This window comes from Apodemus sylvaticus, chromosome 23, assembly GCF_947179515.1.
Source record: "Apodemus sylvaticus chromosome 23, mApoSyl1.1, whole genome shotgun sequence".
NCBI lineage: Eukaryota > Metazoa > Chordata > Mammalia > Rodentia > Muridae > Apodemus > Apodemus sylvaticus.
The window spans coordinates 34,039,254-34,055,194 of record NC_067494.1 but is presented as its reverse complement, the minus strand read 5'-3'; the positions used below and the strand labels follow the sequence as shown (position 1 = coordinate 34,055,194).

The window sequence follows — 15,941 nt, the reverse complement described above, 5'->3', positions numbered from 1 at the left end:
CCAACCAAAGGCAAATCTCTCCTTTCCCAGAATTCCTTCTGATTTTCCCCATCAGTACCACTCTTTTTTTTTTTTAAGATGAAGAAGTATTTATTTAATGTATGCGAGGACACTGTAGCTGTCTTCAGACACACCAGAAGAGGGCATCATATCCAATTACAGATGGTTGTGAGTCACCATGTGGTTGCTGGGATTTGAACTCAGGACCTTTGGAAGAGCAGTCAGTGCTCTTAACCACTGAGGCATCTCTCCAGCCCCATCAGTACCACTCTTATGTCCCTGATGTCACTTCTTGTTCTACTTCTCCCCTCCTGGTCTCATCCCAGACATCCCACCATCCTCATAGATGGCCACTCACACCCCTCCATTTCAGTCTCTTGCTACTTCATCTCTGACACCTGTTTCCCCTACACCACAGCAACATGGTAAGAAGGCCATCCCAGAACATGCACACACCAGAACTGCCCTGCTTCCCAGGTAGGATACCAGGGACCGTCTTCCACTCCAGAGCTCAGATTTCCCACTGAATGGACTGAGCGCAGACCAGAAGTCTTTTTCCCCTGCTCAGCACAGTCCCTGTAGCTCCAGGTCATGGGCGCGCCTCCCCCAGAGGAACTCCGAGATGCAATACTCCCGTAGGGTAGGGCCGTTTCCACGTTGCTAAGTGGTTTGTTATGACGCCATCAAACTGAGGCATACAGCAGCCCCAGGCAGGTCTTCCAGAACCGCCCTGAGTCACCTCCAGCCAGGGACAGGATCTTCCTTCGCATCAATCTGACCCTCTCCACTTTCAAGGACAACCCTATTCTTGCTCAGTCACTCACAGCCGGGTCTCTGACCCTTTGGGATTTCCTAATTTCCCTCAGTTCCCCGTCAGACTCTCTCCAAGGCTACCCTCTACCACCCCTGTGCGTTCCTCCCCGGAGGGCAAACCGCTCTCCGCATCCTGTTGCTTCCTGCCTCCTGGTCTCCCCAGGCAGCTCGGAAACCTCTACTGTGTTTTGCATCCAGATAGCGAGCTGTGCTTTGAGTTGCTCTCTAAACTGCATCTTTTTGAACTGTGTGTGTGTGTGTGCGTGTGCGTGTGCGTGTGCGTGTGTGTGTGTGTGTGTGTGTGTGTGTGTGTATAAAGTCTGCACCAGCCCCTTCTCTAATTTCTTCCAACCCATCGCAAATATCCGGTTGTCAAGCCACGCCTCATCTGTTTTGCCCTCTCAAGGTAGAGGTTCCTCTGTCCCCCATTCTCACCAGCTGTCCCCTCCCACTCTCTACTGTATTCCTGCTTTTCTCTCTGATCTTCCAGGGATCTCCCCCAGCAGGTGATTTGCTGGGAGTCCCAAGACTCCTTGTCCTTCCCCCCCCCCAATCCATTTTTTTTAAAATTTATTTTACTTCTCGATCGAAGCCCCTTCCCCTCCTCTCCCCTGCTTCCCGCCACTACAAGCCCCTCCCCCATTATCCCCTCCCCTTCTCCTCTGAGCAGGGGGACCTTGTTTCCTTTCCACATTCTTGTGGGCCGCCTGGCTGTCAAGCCTAGGGCCTCAATCACTGCCTCTCCTAATCCTGGGCAGCCAGAACCTGAAATTCCACCTCCGTTCACCCTGCCAGACGCTCCTCGCTCCCATCTAACCGGTCAGGCTACCTCTGTGAGTTAGCCGGGCTGGCTAACTCCCAACCGGGAGCTCGTCCTGCAGCTCAGGCACAAGCTCAGAGGGTGACATCTGCTCCCTTTGCCTGGGTGACCCGGCTTGCATCTGCGCCTTGTGTTCTGCTCCATAGGCTACGTGGGCGCCTCCCACTTCCCCAGCCGCATTCCTGATGTTTCCTGGTCCTCCTGTCCCAACACCAGCTGTGTTTGGTGAACTGGGTGTCACTTCTGGTTTTTTGTGACTTTGTTGTCTCAGCCTGGTTCCGCCCTCCCCCCTCCCCAACTTCATAAGGACATTCCTCATCCTTCAAGAAAGCAGGAGTTATTTTCCTCCCAGCCCTTACTGGCTAGAGCTGAACTCTCCGCCCTGCCCCCAGGCCACCTGGCTGTCAACACTATTGTTTCCCCTTGGCCCAAACAGATCTGGGTTAGCCAGGCAGCTGGCTCTCTGCTGCTAAATTCCTTTCCGGCCAAACTGGGCTTGGTTTCCTACTGTTCACATGGGACCCAACACAGCCACCTGAGACTGAGGGCTACTTAGGGGGGTGGGGGTAGGGGAATGGGGCGTGGGAATTCCCAGTAGTTTCTATTCTCTATAAGCTTCCTTGTGTGTGTGTGTGTGTGTGTGTGTGTGTGTGTATTCTCTATAAGCGTCCTTATGGTATATATACACACACATATGTATATATACATTTCTATTCTCTATAAGCTTCCTTATGGTGTATAGACACACACATTTCTCTCTATTTCTATTCTCTGTAAGCTTCCTTAAGCTGTGTGTGTGTGTGTGTGTGTGTGTGTGTTATCCATCCCCTAAATCTCTAGTCGGTGCCATTGACTCCCTTTTGTCTATATGTCAATGAAACCTCTGAAATGCCTTATTGCAGACAAGGTTTTACTTGGCCATCCTCCTGACTCGGCCCCCCGAGTGCTGGAATTTCAGGCTCCATTGTGAAGCTAGGCCTTATTTCCTGTCAGACTCTGTTCCGGCCTGGTGTGCCGGCTGGCTGACTGTCCTCTCTTACCTTAGCTGGGATCTTGGCTGCTGCTGCGTGGTTCTCCAGAATCAATCTCTTCAGGTGCAGAACCCAGAGACGTTTGTCTTGCTGGGATTTGGCCTACGGGGGAGATTTAAATAGCGAGATGTGAGGTGACATAGAGATGGTGGCTGGGTCCAGCACACCTCTCCCCTTTGGGGGCCCAGGAGTAGCCCGCCTGTTACCTGAACCGTGTGCTGCAGCTTGGGGTTCTTGTAGTGGAAGACGCTGAAGCTGAGGGGCTCTTTCGGTATGACCTCTACAAGCATGAGGTTGCCACACTACGGCAGAGAACACCATGCAGTGCGTTAGGCACACCCGGAGCACAAACGGCCACCCCCAGGCCTCGCACACATGCCGCCCCATGAGGACCCACCAGGATGTGAGCTTTGTACGTAAACGTGTCGTCTCTCTTTTTTGTGATGAGCAGCAGCTGGTCCAGGAGAAAGAGAGTCCTCTCCTTTTTGGCCTTCTGGATGCGGAAGGTTCCTTCAAGCACCAGCTCCCCATAGCTGGTGAGGTCAGGCCCCTCCCAGTTAGTCAGCAAGCTCTGGATCTCCTGAAGAAAAAGCAAAACTTTCTCAGAATTAAACACCACAGGCAAACTTTGAGGTATCGCACACGCAGTGGCCTGTGGTTGGATCTCAAGGATGGCGGCTGGCAGATCTGTGTTTACGGGGTGAGGCTATCTATCAGTCGAGGGTTAGCCAAAACAAACTGAATTTTTAGACACTGAACTGCTAGCTGGTTATTGTCACCCCTGAATGGTCCAGTGTCATTGCTGTGGGCAGTGGCTGCAGCTAGACCTTTCAAAAGCTTCATGAAGCCAGGCAGTGGTGGCACACGCCTGTAATCCCAGCACTTGGGAGGCAGAGGCAGGCGGATTTCTGAGTTCGAGGCCAGCCTGGTCTACAGAGTGAGTTCCAGGACAGCCAGGGCTACACAGAGAAACCCTGTTGAAAAAACAAAATAAAAAAAAAAAACCTTCATGAGGTGGTCAACAGTGTAGCGCCATCTTAGATGGACTCCTTCTCTACCCTTCCTTGGCCTCTCCTCTTTGGAGTAAAAACCACCAGTGTTCAACTTGAGGATGCTCTTCTCTGAACTGAGTCCACGCCATACATAACTGAAAATGGAAGCCTGCGTAAAACCACATTTTCCCAAAATTTCCCCAGCTTTGAATTCATTTATCTAGAAAGGAAATGGACATGTCTTCGCCATTGTTTTAGAGCTTTCTGTGGGACTTAAAAAACCGAATTAGTGATATGACTGACATCTCCTTAGGATTTGTGGCACATCAGACTTTTAAGGAAGCTGACTTCATGACTTTGAAAACTGAAGACACTCACAAGTACTACTTAGGAAAAAAAATCACAAGATGGTCAAAGCCTTCACTGGGAAGCCAGGCACGTAGTTCAGTGGTGGAGTGTGAAGTCTGTGCAAGCCCCTCGGTCTTACTACCACACAGAAAATCAAACAAACAAAATAACTTTTGTTGGCTACAAACAGAAATGTTATAAATGGAGTCAAGTTTGAGACGGGGTCTGATTTAGCGGAATCTTCAGAATGTCACAAAGATTGAGACACCATGAAAAATTAGCCATTTGGTCATTTGATATTACATTTATATAATATCTGTCTGATATTATATTTATTTAGACATTATATTTATATCAGACATTAAAACAACGTCTGATATTATATTTATAAAAAACTTGAACGATCAATTCAAACACTGAACTTTTTATTAATGCTTCGAAGAGGACGACGACGACAACAACAACAACAACAAAAATGCTTGGAAATAGAATGTTGTTGTCTTCTGAGGCATCATAAGACTGGAGTGACATCACACCAAACTCTGGTTGTTTGCAGGTGAATCTAGACTTTCTTCTGACTTACGAGGAGAAAGGTGCGTTCTTTCCTGACTGACACTCTGCGTTCTCTCTGCATCTTTCTGTCTTCCTTGTAGGGTCACAAACAAGTTTGGAATGAACTGCTGGACAGCGTGCTTTTTTTTTTTTTATTTATTTTTATTCTCTGTGTATGAGACTCTTGCCTGCCTCAGTGCCTGCCTGTACTTCACGTGTGAGCCTGGTGCTTATGGAACCCTAAGATGGTGTCAGGTGGCCTGGAACTGGAATTACGGACAGTTGTGAACCTCCATCTGTGTGGACGCTGGGAACTGAACCTGGACCCCCTCTGTGAGCCTCAAGGGTTCCTAACCACTGCATCTCAAGGATGGCGGCTGGCAGATCTGTGTTTACGGGGTGAGGCTATCTATCAGTCGAGGATTATCCAAAACAACTGAATTTTTAGTCGCTGAACTGCCAGCTGCTTATTGTCACCCCTGAATGGTCCAGTGTCATAGCTGCCAGTGGTGGCCCCTTGTTTTTACGTGGTTCATTTTTTAGGGGGGTTGTCAGGAACTTTATCAAAAGTTCCTGAGGCAGGAGAAAGGTTCCCGAGAATTTAGGGTTCGCATTGGTGCTGGATGGACCTTAGCAAACCTGTCACTTGACTGTTAGGTTTTAAAGTTGAAGAGACTGAAATAATGTGCTTGGCACTCACGTCTCAAGTGAAGTACAAAGGAGCTCTCCCGCCTCCCAGCTGAGTCACCGGCCCTAACACCCCCCCTTACACTGTATGCCGCCATTTTGTATAAACTAGTAAGGGAGAACGGGGCCTTTACAAGTCCTTAAATAGTTTAGAGGAAATTGTTTTCAGCAAGAATTAGTAATGACACAAAATAAAGCCAGAGGAGACCCATATTTAATTAGACTCATCAAAGGAGCTATAAGAAGACTATTAGTTTAAAAGTAATAAAAGTTGTCCTATGTAGCTACTATAACATATGGTTGATATTACTCACATCCTGATCCATCTTTATGGGGAACTGGGGTGAGGATCATACATGAGGAGCATTATCTATGCAGCCTTGAATGCATGAAAAATATATATAATCTGACACCTTGGAAAACTGTCGCCTGACTGTGTGCTCACCTGCAAGCGGACAGCGTGTTCATGCTTCCGTTTCATGTCATTGATGTGCCACGCCACGCGCTGCATCGTGTCTATAGCATCCAGCACAACATCATAGCCTTCCGTGTCCTTATCAAGGTGATTCTCTATTTCCTTTCAAAAAATAAAAATAAACTGTTGTTAGATTTTTTTCATGTACTCAGTGAGGCAAATGGATTGCCTATGTTTGGTTTCACTCACTCACACACACACACACACACACACACACACACACACACACACACACACACACACACAATTTATGTATCGCCATCATTCTTTAAGTTTAACCATAACCACATGCTATAAAATGGGCAGGAATAATGGAAGTTTCTTACAGTCCCACTCTAAAGTGTACAAAGGCCACACAGAGATGCTGTAGTTGCAGCTGTGGCCAGCATAAGAGAGTGTTCAATAATATAGTTCTCAGTCTCAAAGACAAAAATCTTCTAAAATTACATTACTTAGCTAGGTAGTGGTGGGGGTGCAGGCCTTTAACCCTAGCACTTGGGAGGCAGAGGCAGAGGCAGGCAGACTTGACTACGAGACCAGCCTGGTCTACAGAGCAAGTTCCAGGACAGCCAGAGGTACAAAAAGAAACCCTGTCTCAAAACACAAAAACAAACTAACCAACCAAACCAACCAACCAACCAACTAAACGAACAAACAAACAAAAACCCACACAGACATAAAAACATTACTTATAACTATGCAGGGGACATTCTGTTCAAAGCCCAGTGACTGAGTATGTATAGGCCCTGTATGTATGTAGTATGTATAGGCCCCGTGTTTGATCCTCGGCACTCAGCCCCAGAGAGGGGAGGTGAAGGATGGACGGAGGGACAGAAGAAGGAATGGAGAGAAAAAGAGTGGGGTGGCTTCTCTGAAGTCACTCTGAGTGTTGAAAGAGTTCAAGGTTCAAGTCCGATTTTCTGACTGCTATCAGGGAAGTCTGCGTTGCTGAACATCTCACCACGGAGTTTCATAATCCCAAGGAGAGTGGAGAGGATGCGACCCGTAGGTGTGGCTACTTATTCCTGCTCAAGCCCCAGACTCCTGAAGATTCCACACCGCCAGTCTTTTGCTTTCTTATCTTCTCCACTGTGCCTAACAGGCAATGGTGTCAGAAGATTCTTTTTCCTATTTTTGGTACTAGAGATCAAATTTTGGGCCAGAAAAGTGTTCTACCATTACACTACATCTCTAGCCTCAATACATACTTACTAGTTTAGAGCAATACCTTCTTAAAAAGAGTGATCTTACATGAGTAAAACAACCCATCTTCATGGGTTCCACACCCATGGGGTTAGCCACGGTAGACTGAGACTAGCTTTATCTACCTGAGGATAGCTATATCTATAGATATACTGTTTGGGAACAGTTGTAACAAAATAAGCTAGCATGTGCTCAATGCAGATCACGTTCCCTAACGAACTTAATAACTAAGCACACAGCACTTGCACTATATTAGATAATATCAGTAACCTAGAGGCTACTTAGAGGTGAGTTATCTGCAAACAATTCTCTGAGCTTATTATTTTTAAAAACACAGTACCTACAGCAATAGGTTTCATTGTTGCATTCTCTGCTATTTTGTATAAGGGATTTGAGCATCTACAGAGGTATTTGGAGGGACCTGGAATCAAATACTTTGCAGATTCTGAAGGATACTCTATCTATAGAAGTAAGTGGCTGACTTTATGACATCTGCCATGCCTAATTATCTAAATAGTAGATGTTGGAGCTTTTGGGATAATCCTGAAGACTAATCCTATTACTTTATAGTAACACTGTTAAAAATTGAATATTCAAGTTTTTCATCTTGTTCGGCTGTGGGGCAGAATCTACATTTTCTTTCTAAACTCTCAGGCCCATCTGTTAAAGTGTTGTAAGAAAATGTACTATAAAGTAAGGTCAGAATTAATCTCTTCTTTTACTAGTTTTGTCTAGTGATTAACTGGCGCAGAAATTTAGGGGATAGTCCTTGGGGAATACGTACCTGTGGCTCAATTCTGAATTGATATGAATTATGAAGGGATATTCTAAGCTACGTGTAAAATCAAACTACTTCAAGGGTGACAGGAAATTAATTCGGAATTGGTTCAGTGTCCATTCTTCCCTTTCCCCTCTATTAATAGTCATTTATAAAAATCAAATTACATTTATCAAGTTATAAATATCAACTAAGTTTTTGTAAGGATCTCGATTATTCACAGGAGCTGAGGTCTTAGATTTTTTTGCCCTTGATTGATGGCTACCTGGCCCTCTAGAAGACAATATCTGATATGTCACATTAACACAGTTTAGGAGAGATGTATTCTGGAGATGGTACTCCTTTTTCATTAATTGTCTGGACACTGATTTAGCAAACTTATCCCACTAAATCTAGAAGGTCCTTTAAAAATTAAGGAGCTATTTCCGGAGTGGTTTCTTAAGATGACAGACGGTCCTAAGGACGAGCTGTTTAAGCAAGCAGACAAGCTTTTGGTGAAATTTTACCCTTGTGAACTCAGCAAACCAGAAATGATCGCCCTAGTTAGAAACCTAGAATCATTTAAAAAGAGACACCACACCCAGTCAATGGTCATACTGTCCTGAACACGCCTGTTCTTGTCTGATCTTGGATAGGAGAGATACCAGGCATGCTGATAAAACGGGGCTCTGGATTAAAATTCTTTTATTTAAAATTTTTATTTATTTGGTTGGTTGGTTGGGTGGGTGGGTAAAGTAGGGTTTTTCGTAGTACAGGCAGGTCTCAAACCCTCTGTCTAGCTGAAGATGATACCTAAGTGTCAATCCTTCTGCCTCTACATCTAAAATCCCTTTGGGGAAAGATTCTTAAGCTAGCATACAAAATAATACTAGCTCACTTTGTTTGTTGTTCTAAGTGTCTATAAGCCACAGTGAGCCTATAGGATCTGCAGGCAGATAGACTTGCCACAGAGCTTGTACCTCAAGCCAGATGTGCCGTCTTTCCCCCACTGCAAAGCTAACCAAACCACAAATTATGTTCAATAAAACTTTCCCTATCTTTACAAACTAAAGATGATGGATGAGAAAGGAGAATCTGACATCTAGGGGCATCTTATTTCAAAAGTCTCCTTAAGTTTTTGTTTTTGTTTTTTGTTTTTTTTTTTTAAGTTTTTTAATTTTTTTTTATTTTTTAAGATTTATTTTTATTCATATGAGTACACTGTTGCTGTCTTCAGACACACCAGAAGAGGGCATCAGATCCTGTAACAGATGGCTGTGAGCCACCATGTGGTTGCTGGGAATTGAACTCAGGACCTCTGGATGAGCAGTCGGAGCTCTTAACCACTGAGCCATCTCCCCAGCCCAAGTTTTTTTTTTTTTTTTTAACATTAATTTATCATGTTCTACCTACATATATGCACCAGATCCCATTACAGATGGTTGTGAGTCACCATGTGGTTGCTGGGATTTGAACCCAGAACCTTTGGAAGAACAGTCAGTGCTCTCAACCTCTGAGCCTTCTCGCCAGACTTCTCCTTGAGTTTTATAATAGTGACGGAACCCATTAGGAAAGGTTAATGGCCAGAAATAAGGCTAAGCCCCACTCAGGGAAGGGATTCTCCACATCCCTTAGGGATCCACATCCCTGGTCATCTGCCCACCCACTCTTGAGCATTTTCTCTCTTCTTTCAGATGGGTACCAATCTACCACAGTTTTCCCTCCCAGCGGCCTGCTGAATTGGGTCTCATGGAAACAAAACAGAAAAATGAATGTGACCCTGCCTCAGCCCTGTCACTATCCAAGTTTAAATTAAGCCAACTTTCATCTTGGCAGCCATCAATGTGGCTGTAAGAACCAGCAAATACATATCTCTGATTCCTCAAAGAAAATCAGTCAGTTGTCAAGCAAAAAATGTTTCCATATGAATACAGAAATTTCCCATGTCCCCCCCACCCACTGCAAAATTAATATACACACCATCCCTTGGCAAGTGTTCCAGCACAGACTGAGACTTACATGCAGAAGGAGATGATATTTGAGAATCCGCTGAACTGGTTTTAGGAGATAGGACCCTAGGGGCAGTGAGTGTTTCAGAGCTTCCTGGCGCTCCCGGAAGAACTTGGTGAGCATCTTGTTCCTCATGCACTCGGTTAGCACGGCCACAGACCTGCGAGAGAAGTGCGTGGTTTTCATCATGATGAAGCTGTGTTTTACGTGGGTGTTTGAGGTTTAACTGTCAGACTCGGTGGAAATGTCCTATAATGGGCGGGATAGGGAAAATGAATGTGCTTCTAATTTAGGTGCTAGCTCCTGGCTAGGATGTCTTGGGGCAAGTCTTAAAAAGGTGTCATTTCGATGGGTTGAGTTAGAAAAAGGAACTGAGTTTAGAGATAGAGAACCGTGGACTCTGGCTTCACGGAGGACACAGCCCCGCTCCAGGGGGTTGGCAAGAGACACAAGCATTGTACTTTAGCTCCTACACATACCCTGTCCAGATGTCTCTGTACAGTGCTCAGTCTGCACATCTGGATTCAGTTCCTACAAATCAGGTTACAAAGCACAGCATCCCTGGATTAAGGTAAAACAGTTCCTTTGTGGTATAGCCTTGGCCTCCCACCAGGGCGTTTGCCCTGTCCCTAGCCCCCGTGGTTCGTGAATTGTACCCACTGTATGACTTTGCCAGAGGTGACTTCTCAGAGAAACTCTGAACATTTCCCCTCTTTAGTTTTGATAGTCTCACAAAAGGGTGCTAGAGTCCCTTCTGCAGACCCCAAAGTAATACACAGCCCCAACACATCTTTTTTTTTTATTAATTTATTTATTTACTTTATATCCCAATATTAGCTTTCCTTCCCTCCAGGACCCCATCACACAAATCCTCACTCCAATCCTGGCCTTCCTTTCTCCTCTGAGAAGGGGGGGTACTCTCTCTTGGTACCCTCCCCACCCCAACACACACACATGTCGAGTCACTGCAGGACTAGGGGAGTCCTTTCCCGCTGAGGCCAGACAAGGTGGCCCAGTTAGGGGAAAAGGGTCTTCAGGCAGGGACAGCAGGGACAGCAGGGACGGTCCCCTGCTCCAGTTGAAGACCGAGCTGCACATCTGTACATCTGTGCAGGGAGAGGGTGGGTGGGGTGGGTGGGGGGGATGGGGGGGCTAGGTCCAGGCTGTGCTCACTCTCTGGTTCATGATTCAGTCTCTGGGTGCCCCCAAGCATCCAGGTTAGTTATGCATGTTCATGTGACCTGGACATTTCTCTGAAGTCCTTTGGCATTAGGTGTGGCTGCTCAGTAGCCTTGTGGCTGACTGATGGCCCAAGTTCTTGCTTAATATTGGAATCTGCTACACATCAGGGCACATGGCACTCTAGGTTCCTGGAAATCTTAGAAATAGGGCAGGAATCTGAAGACAATGGCTTGACCTCCTTTGTGCCCGTCCCTGGGGGAAGGAGGGAGGGACCTGTGCCTCTTCACAGTGAAATCACTAGGGTGTGACCGGCAGGAAGAGCAAAGTCAGAAGTCACTAGTCACTCGCAAAGGTATGCCTTTATAATCACCAGCCTGCTTCTCAAGATGGGAGAAAAATCTTAGCACTCTTGACTTGCTAAGACAGGGAGGTGGCATCTCAGTGTCAGAGCAAACTGCCTGGGGCAGGCTAGGGTTATTTTTTTGTGGATACGAATATCACACACTCGGCAATTACTGACATGCCTTCTTTATTAAGAGCACCCTTCTCTTAACAGGGGTTTCCTTAGAGTCAGACTCAAAGCAAAACACATACTTTCCAGGAGGCTGTCCTTAGCTATTATCCCTCGATATTTTGTGCCTGGCTTCCACTGCATGTCACCAAGTCCATTCCAGATTAATTCCAATTGGGTATCTAATCTCCCCATCATACTATTTCACGGATGTACTTATTTGGGTTCTGTTCCTCCAAAGCATACAAACTGCCTGAATGTGGGAATGTGGGTTCCTAGTTTCTGCAGATCTGCACTAAGCATCGGATAGCGCCACATGAATGACAAGTTCTTAGAATCCTTCTTCCACACAGGAGTTCACTTCCACAGGATCGAGAAACAGCCACGATGGCAAAGCATGGTGCTTGATCAGTAAGTCAGAAAAATCTTCTGAATGTGATTGGAAAAACGTTTCTACAATGAGGTTACATCTTTGGATAGTATATTCATAGTGAAATGCTCACAGACAGACCCAGAACTTCACTAATTTGTCAGTTTGAACATCTTCCCTTTTGCTTGGGAAGAACTTTTATGGAGAGGCTGTGCGTTGACTCTATGATTCCTCTGCTGTGTGGGGTTTTGGATCAAGGACCATGAGATTTAGTTGGGACATCCTATAGTTCACCTTGTATCAGAAAAAAACATGCTTAAGTGTAATCCTGCAAACTATGGGTGTGTCTGTAGATGAGGATAGTGACAAATGTCTGAATGTGTGTGTGTTGGAAGAATTGTGTGTATGTGTCTGTTGGAGGGATTGTGTGTGTGTGTGTGTGTGTGTTGGTGGGATTATTTTTAAGAGAAATCCGGGAAAGGCGTGGTTGCCCATCCAAATGGATAAACATGGTGTCACATCCTGATCACTGTTTACAGGAAAAGATTACAATGGGAAGTTGTTGTTAAGTAATTTTGAACTTCAGGCTTCTTACCACATACTAGTCTCTTTAGAGGACTCCTGTGTTGGAGTTTGGAGGTGTTTATCCATCTTTCCCTCAGCAGCTACAAGGATTCTACAGTACACTGTATTCTTGCAGAGCACCTCTGCTAACATTGACCAAGGGTGTGCAAGCCACCCCAGTCCTCTTTCTGGCTGGGTTGGAAGAGCCTGCTGATCATGGCTTCACACAAAGCTCCAAAACATTATAAAAAATATGGTGGCAGGCAGCCTGAGGCTGGAGCAACTTGGTTGATATCCCCAGTGGGCCATTCATCAGCTGCAGGACCCTCGTGGAGTCAGTTTGTCATGGGTTCCTTGGCAGGGTCATCCATAAGATGGGAAGAAGGGAGGGGTGGTGTGGCGTTTTGAATGTTTGGCCCAGGGAGTGGCACTGTTAGGAGGTATGGTGGTGTTGGAGTAGATGCGACTTTAGTGGAGAAAGTATGTCACTATGGGGGTGGACTTTGGGCCCCTCCTCCTAGCTGCCTGGAAGACAATCTTCTCCTGGTACCTTCAGATCAAGATTTAGAATTCTCAGCTCCTCCAGACTCCACCCTGCCCATGCAGCTGCCTCCGTCTCCTTGGCAGCAGAGTGATGGGCAGCTGTTAGTGTGTTCTCAGCACCATGCCTGCCTGGATGCTGCCATGCTTTCCCCCATGAAGATCATGGACTGAGCCTCTGACCCTGTGAGCCAGTCCCAACTAAATGACATCCTTTATAAGAGTTGCCTTGGTCATGGTGTCTGTTCACAGCAGTAAAACCCTAAGACAGGAGGTAACGGATTACATTTGATGGGATTCTATTGGGTTTCTGGCACTGGGGTGGATCTCCTGTGTTCCTTTAATTCCCGAGAAACTCTCCATCACTGTGGCTATTCAAATTAGCATTTGTTTTTATAGATTTCAACACTGCTCAAGAGTCAAATACTCAATAAATGTCTTATGGAGAGAAAAAAAAGAAATGCCTAGAGTTGTAGCCAGCTGTCTTCTGGCTTTTATGCAGTGATCAGCTCCTGTCCAGGCTGCTCCCTGAGCTGCCCTCCTGCCCCTGACCTTTGACACAAGCAAAATTGAGCCAACAGCCCAGGGAGACCAGAGGGCCCCTTCCTCATGCTGGCTTCTCATGATCTGTCTGTTCTGAACGTTATAAAACTTGGAAAGCTCATAAAGCTTACCAAACAAAACCAGAACATATTTTCTTCCCAGCTGGGCACCACAAAACTCATCTTCAAAATGTGGCACACATTTTTTAAAAAAGGTTAATACGGAAGTGGGTAGCCCAATGTAATAATGTGGGTATATCCATTTTTTCCTCACAGATACGCAGCGATATTCCTGGTGTTATTCAGTGTCTTTAATGAAGTTTTCCCTCCCTCAGCTTCACAGAGCCTGACAGACCAAAGGCATCAACCAATATCCGAGATCCTCAGAATTTTTGCTTTTTCCCATGGTCTTCAGCACAGTGCTCAAAAAAATCGCATATAATGACTCAAAAATAAACAAACAAACAAAAACAAAAACCCATCAATGGAGAAGAGCCCTGCTCCTTTCCAAGCCATACCTTGGGTAGTTGGTGCAGTACTGGGTGTAAATGTGGAACTCTTCACTCTACAAAGAAACAAAAGAGACTTCCATGAGCCCCAAAGCACAGCCAACAGCATGCATCCAGAAAACAACGTAAGAAACAACAATCAGGCTTTCAGTGTTCCAACTGCACTGCTCTACCCCCTGAACCTGTGTGGGTGGGCCAGATGCCTGCCCATTGGTCTGTACCTAGAAACCACATATCTTGAAATCATCTAAGTCCACTAAACACTTGCTGGGTCCCAGTGAATCCGAAGACAACAAGGAAGAGGATGAAAATAAAGGTTCTGTCCCAAGGTGCTTGTGCTCATCTTGTGGGTGTGTAGGCATCAGGAAAATACAGGTAGGTTACAGTTGGACATCACACAGTAAGAATGTGTTGGAGCATGTATGGGAGATCAGGAGGCTCTTAAGCCTACATACGTAGCTCTCGAATGGATGGGAGATCAGGAGGCTCTTAAGCCTACATATGTAGCTCTCACTCTCCCTGACCATGCTCAGTTTTGCTCTTCTCACAGTATAGACGCTGGGCCTGCCTTGGGGATGAATCCAGGCTGTATTTCTTCCAAGCAGCCTTCCTTGAGCTTGTGAGTTGAGACAACTCTTTCTTTTTCTTTTTTCTTTTTCTTTTTCTTTCTTTTTTTTTTGTTTTCCGAGACAGGGTTTCTCTGTGCAGCCCTGGCTGTTCTGGAATTCACTCTATAGACCAGGCTGGCCTCGAACTCAGAAATCCTCCTGCCTCTGCCTCCCAAGTGCTGGGATTATAGGCGTGCGCCACCACTGCCCGGTGAGCCAACTCTTTCTAATTGTGAACATCCACCATACCTGGCATATACCTGTCTGGGAGCACTGACCAAATGATATTGATGCTTTCTGTGTATCTGTCTGGCTCATAGGTAGTCAGGACAGGGGCCATAACATCTATGGCCATAATATATCAGGGCCTGACAGATAATATCTAGGAACCTGAGAACAGAGGCTAAGTCTATTCACCGGCATGCATGTAATACAGCAGCCATGTCTCAAATGCAATAATGGTTTGACTAGCAAAGAGACCTATCCACCCTCCCCCAAATCTCCACTTCTGAAGGAGGCTCGGGCCATACTATTACAATACATACTGATACAATACAAAACCCCATAAGGCTAAAAATCTACATCTTTGAGAATGAGCATGATGTCACAGGTAGGGGACCCTCAACCTGAACTCACGCAGTGGGTAGCACAAGATTTGGCTGCACTGAGAACATCGCACAGAATCACTTCAGCCTAGGCATCATGGGAGTATTCTTGCATTCTGTGTTCACACCGGCAACTCTTCCTCAAGATACTGTATTATAGATATGAAAAGTTCCAAAATCTAAAAACATCTGACATATTTCTGGTCCCAAGCGTTTGGAATCAGGGTAACGTGGATAAAGGTCACCAGATTCTGGACCACAGGATTTGGACCGCCTGCCTCTGCCTCCCAAGTGCTGGGATTACAGGCGTGCGACACCACGCCCAGTGAGCCAACTCTTTCTAATTGTGAACATCCACCATACCTGGCATCCACCTGTATGGGAGCACTGACCAAATGATACTGATGCTTTCTGCGTATCTGTCTGGCTCATAGGTAGTCAGGACAGGGGCCATAACATCTACAGGCCCCTTCTCCTTCTCCTCCTCCTCCCCTTTCCCCTTCTCCCTCCTCCCTTTTCTCCCTCCTCCCTTTTCTCCCTTCTCCCTTTTCTTTTTTTTCTTCTCCTCCTCCTCCTTCTTCCTCCCCCTCCTCCTCCTTCTAAGATTTATTGATTATATGTAAGTACACTGTAGCTGTTGTCAGACACACCAGAAGAGGGCGTCAGATCTCATTAGGGATGGTTGTGAGCCCCCATGTGGCTGCTGGGAATTGAACTCAGGACCTTCAGAAGAGCAGTCAGTGCTCTTAACCACTGAGCCATCTCTCCAGCTCCAGCCCCACATTTCTGCTTCTGTATCTTATTTCTTTTGGCAATTTCACT

The 15,941-nt window shown here is 46.0% G+C and overlaps 1 protein-coding gene across 2 annotated transcripts in view; it reads right to left on the bottom strand.

Annotated features, from left to right (window-relative positions):
* The window catches only part of Plekhg1 (pleckstrin homology and RhoGEF domain containing G1), a 216,991-nt gene that overhangs the window by 21,787 nt on the left and 179,263 nt on the right, over nt 1-15,941 (bottom strand). For both annotated transcript variants that reach the window (XM_052169639.1, XM_052169640.1), the window contains 6 exons: nt 13,916-13,962; nt 9,698-9,848; nt 5,689-5,820; nt 3,062-3,244; nt 2,871-2,966; nt 2,674-2,766 (listed from right to left, as the gene is read on the bottom strand). In XM_052169639.1, the coding sequence (XP_052025599.1) occupies nt 2,674-2,766; nt 2,871-2,966; nt 3,062-3,244; nt 5,689-5,820; nt 9,698-9,848; nt 13,916-13,962 (702 nt within the window). The remainder of the gene's footprint in view (nt 1-2,673; nt 2,767-2,870; nt 2,967-3,061; nt 3,245-5,688; nt 5,821-9,697; nt 9,849-13,915; nt 13,963-15,941) is intronic.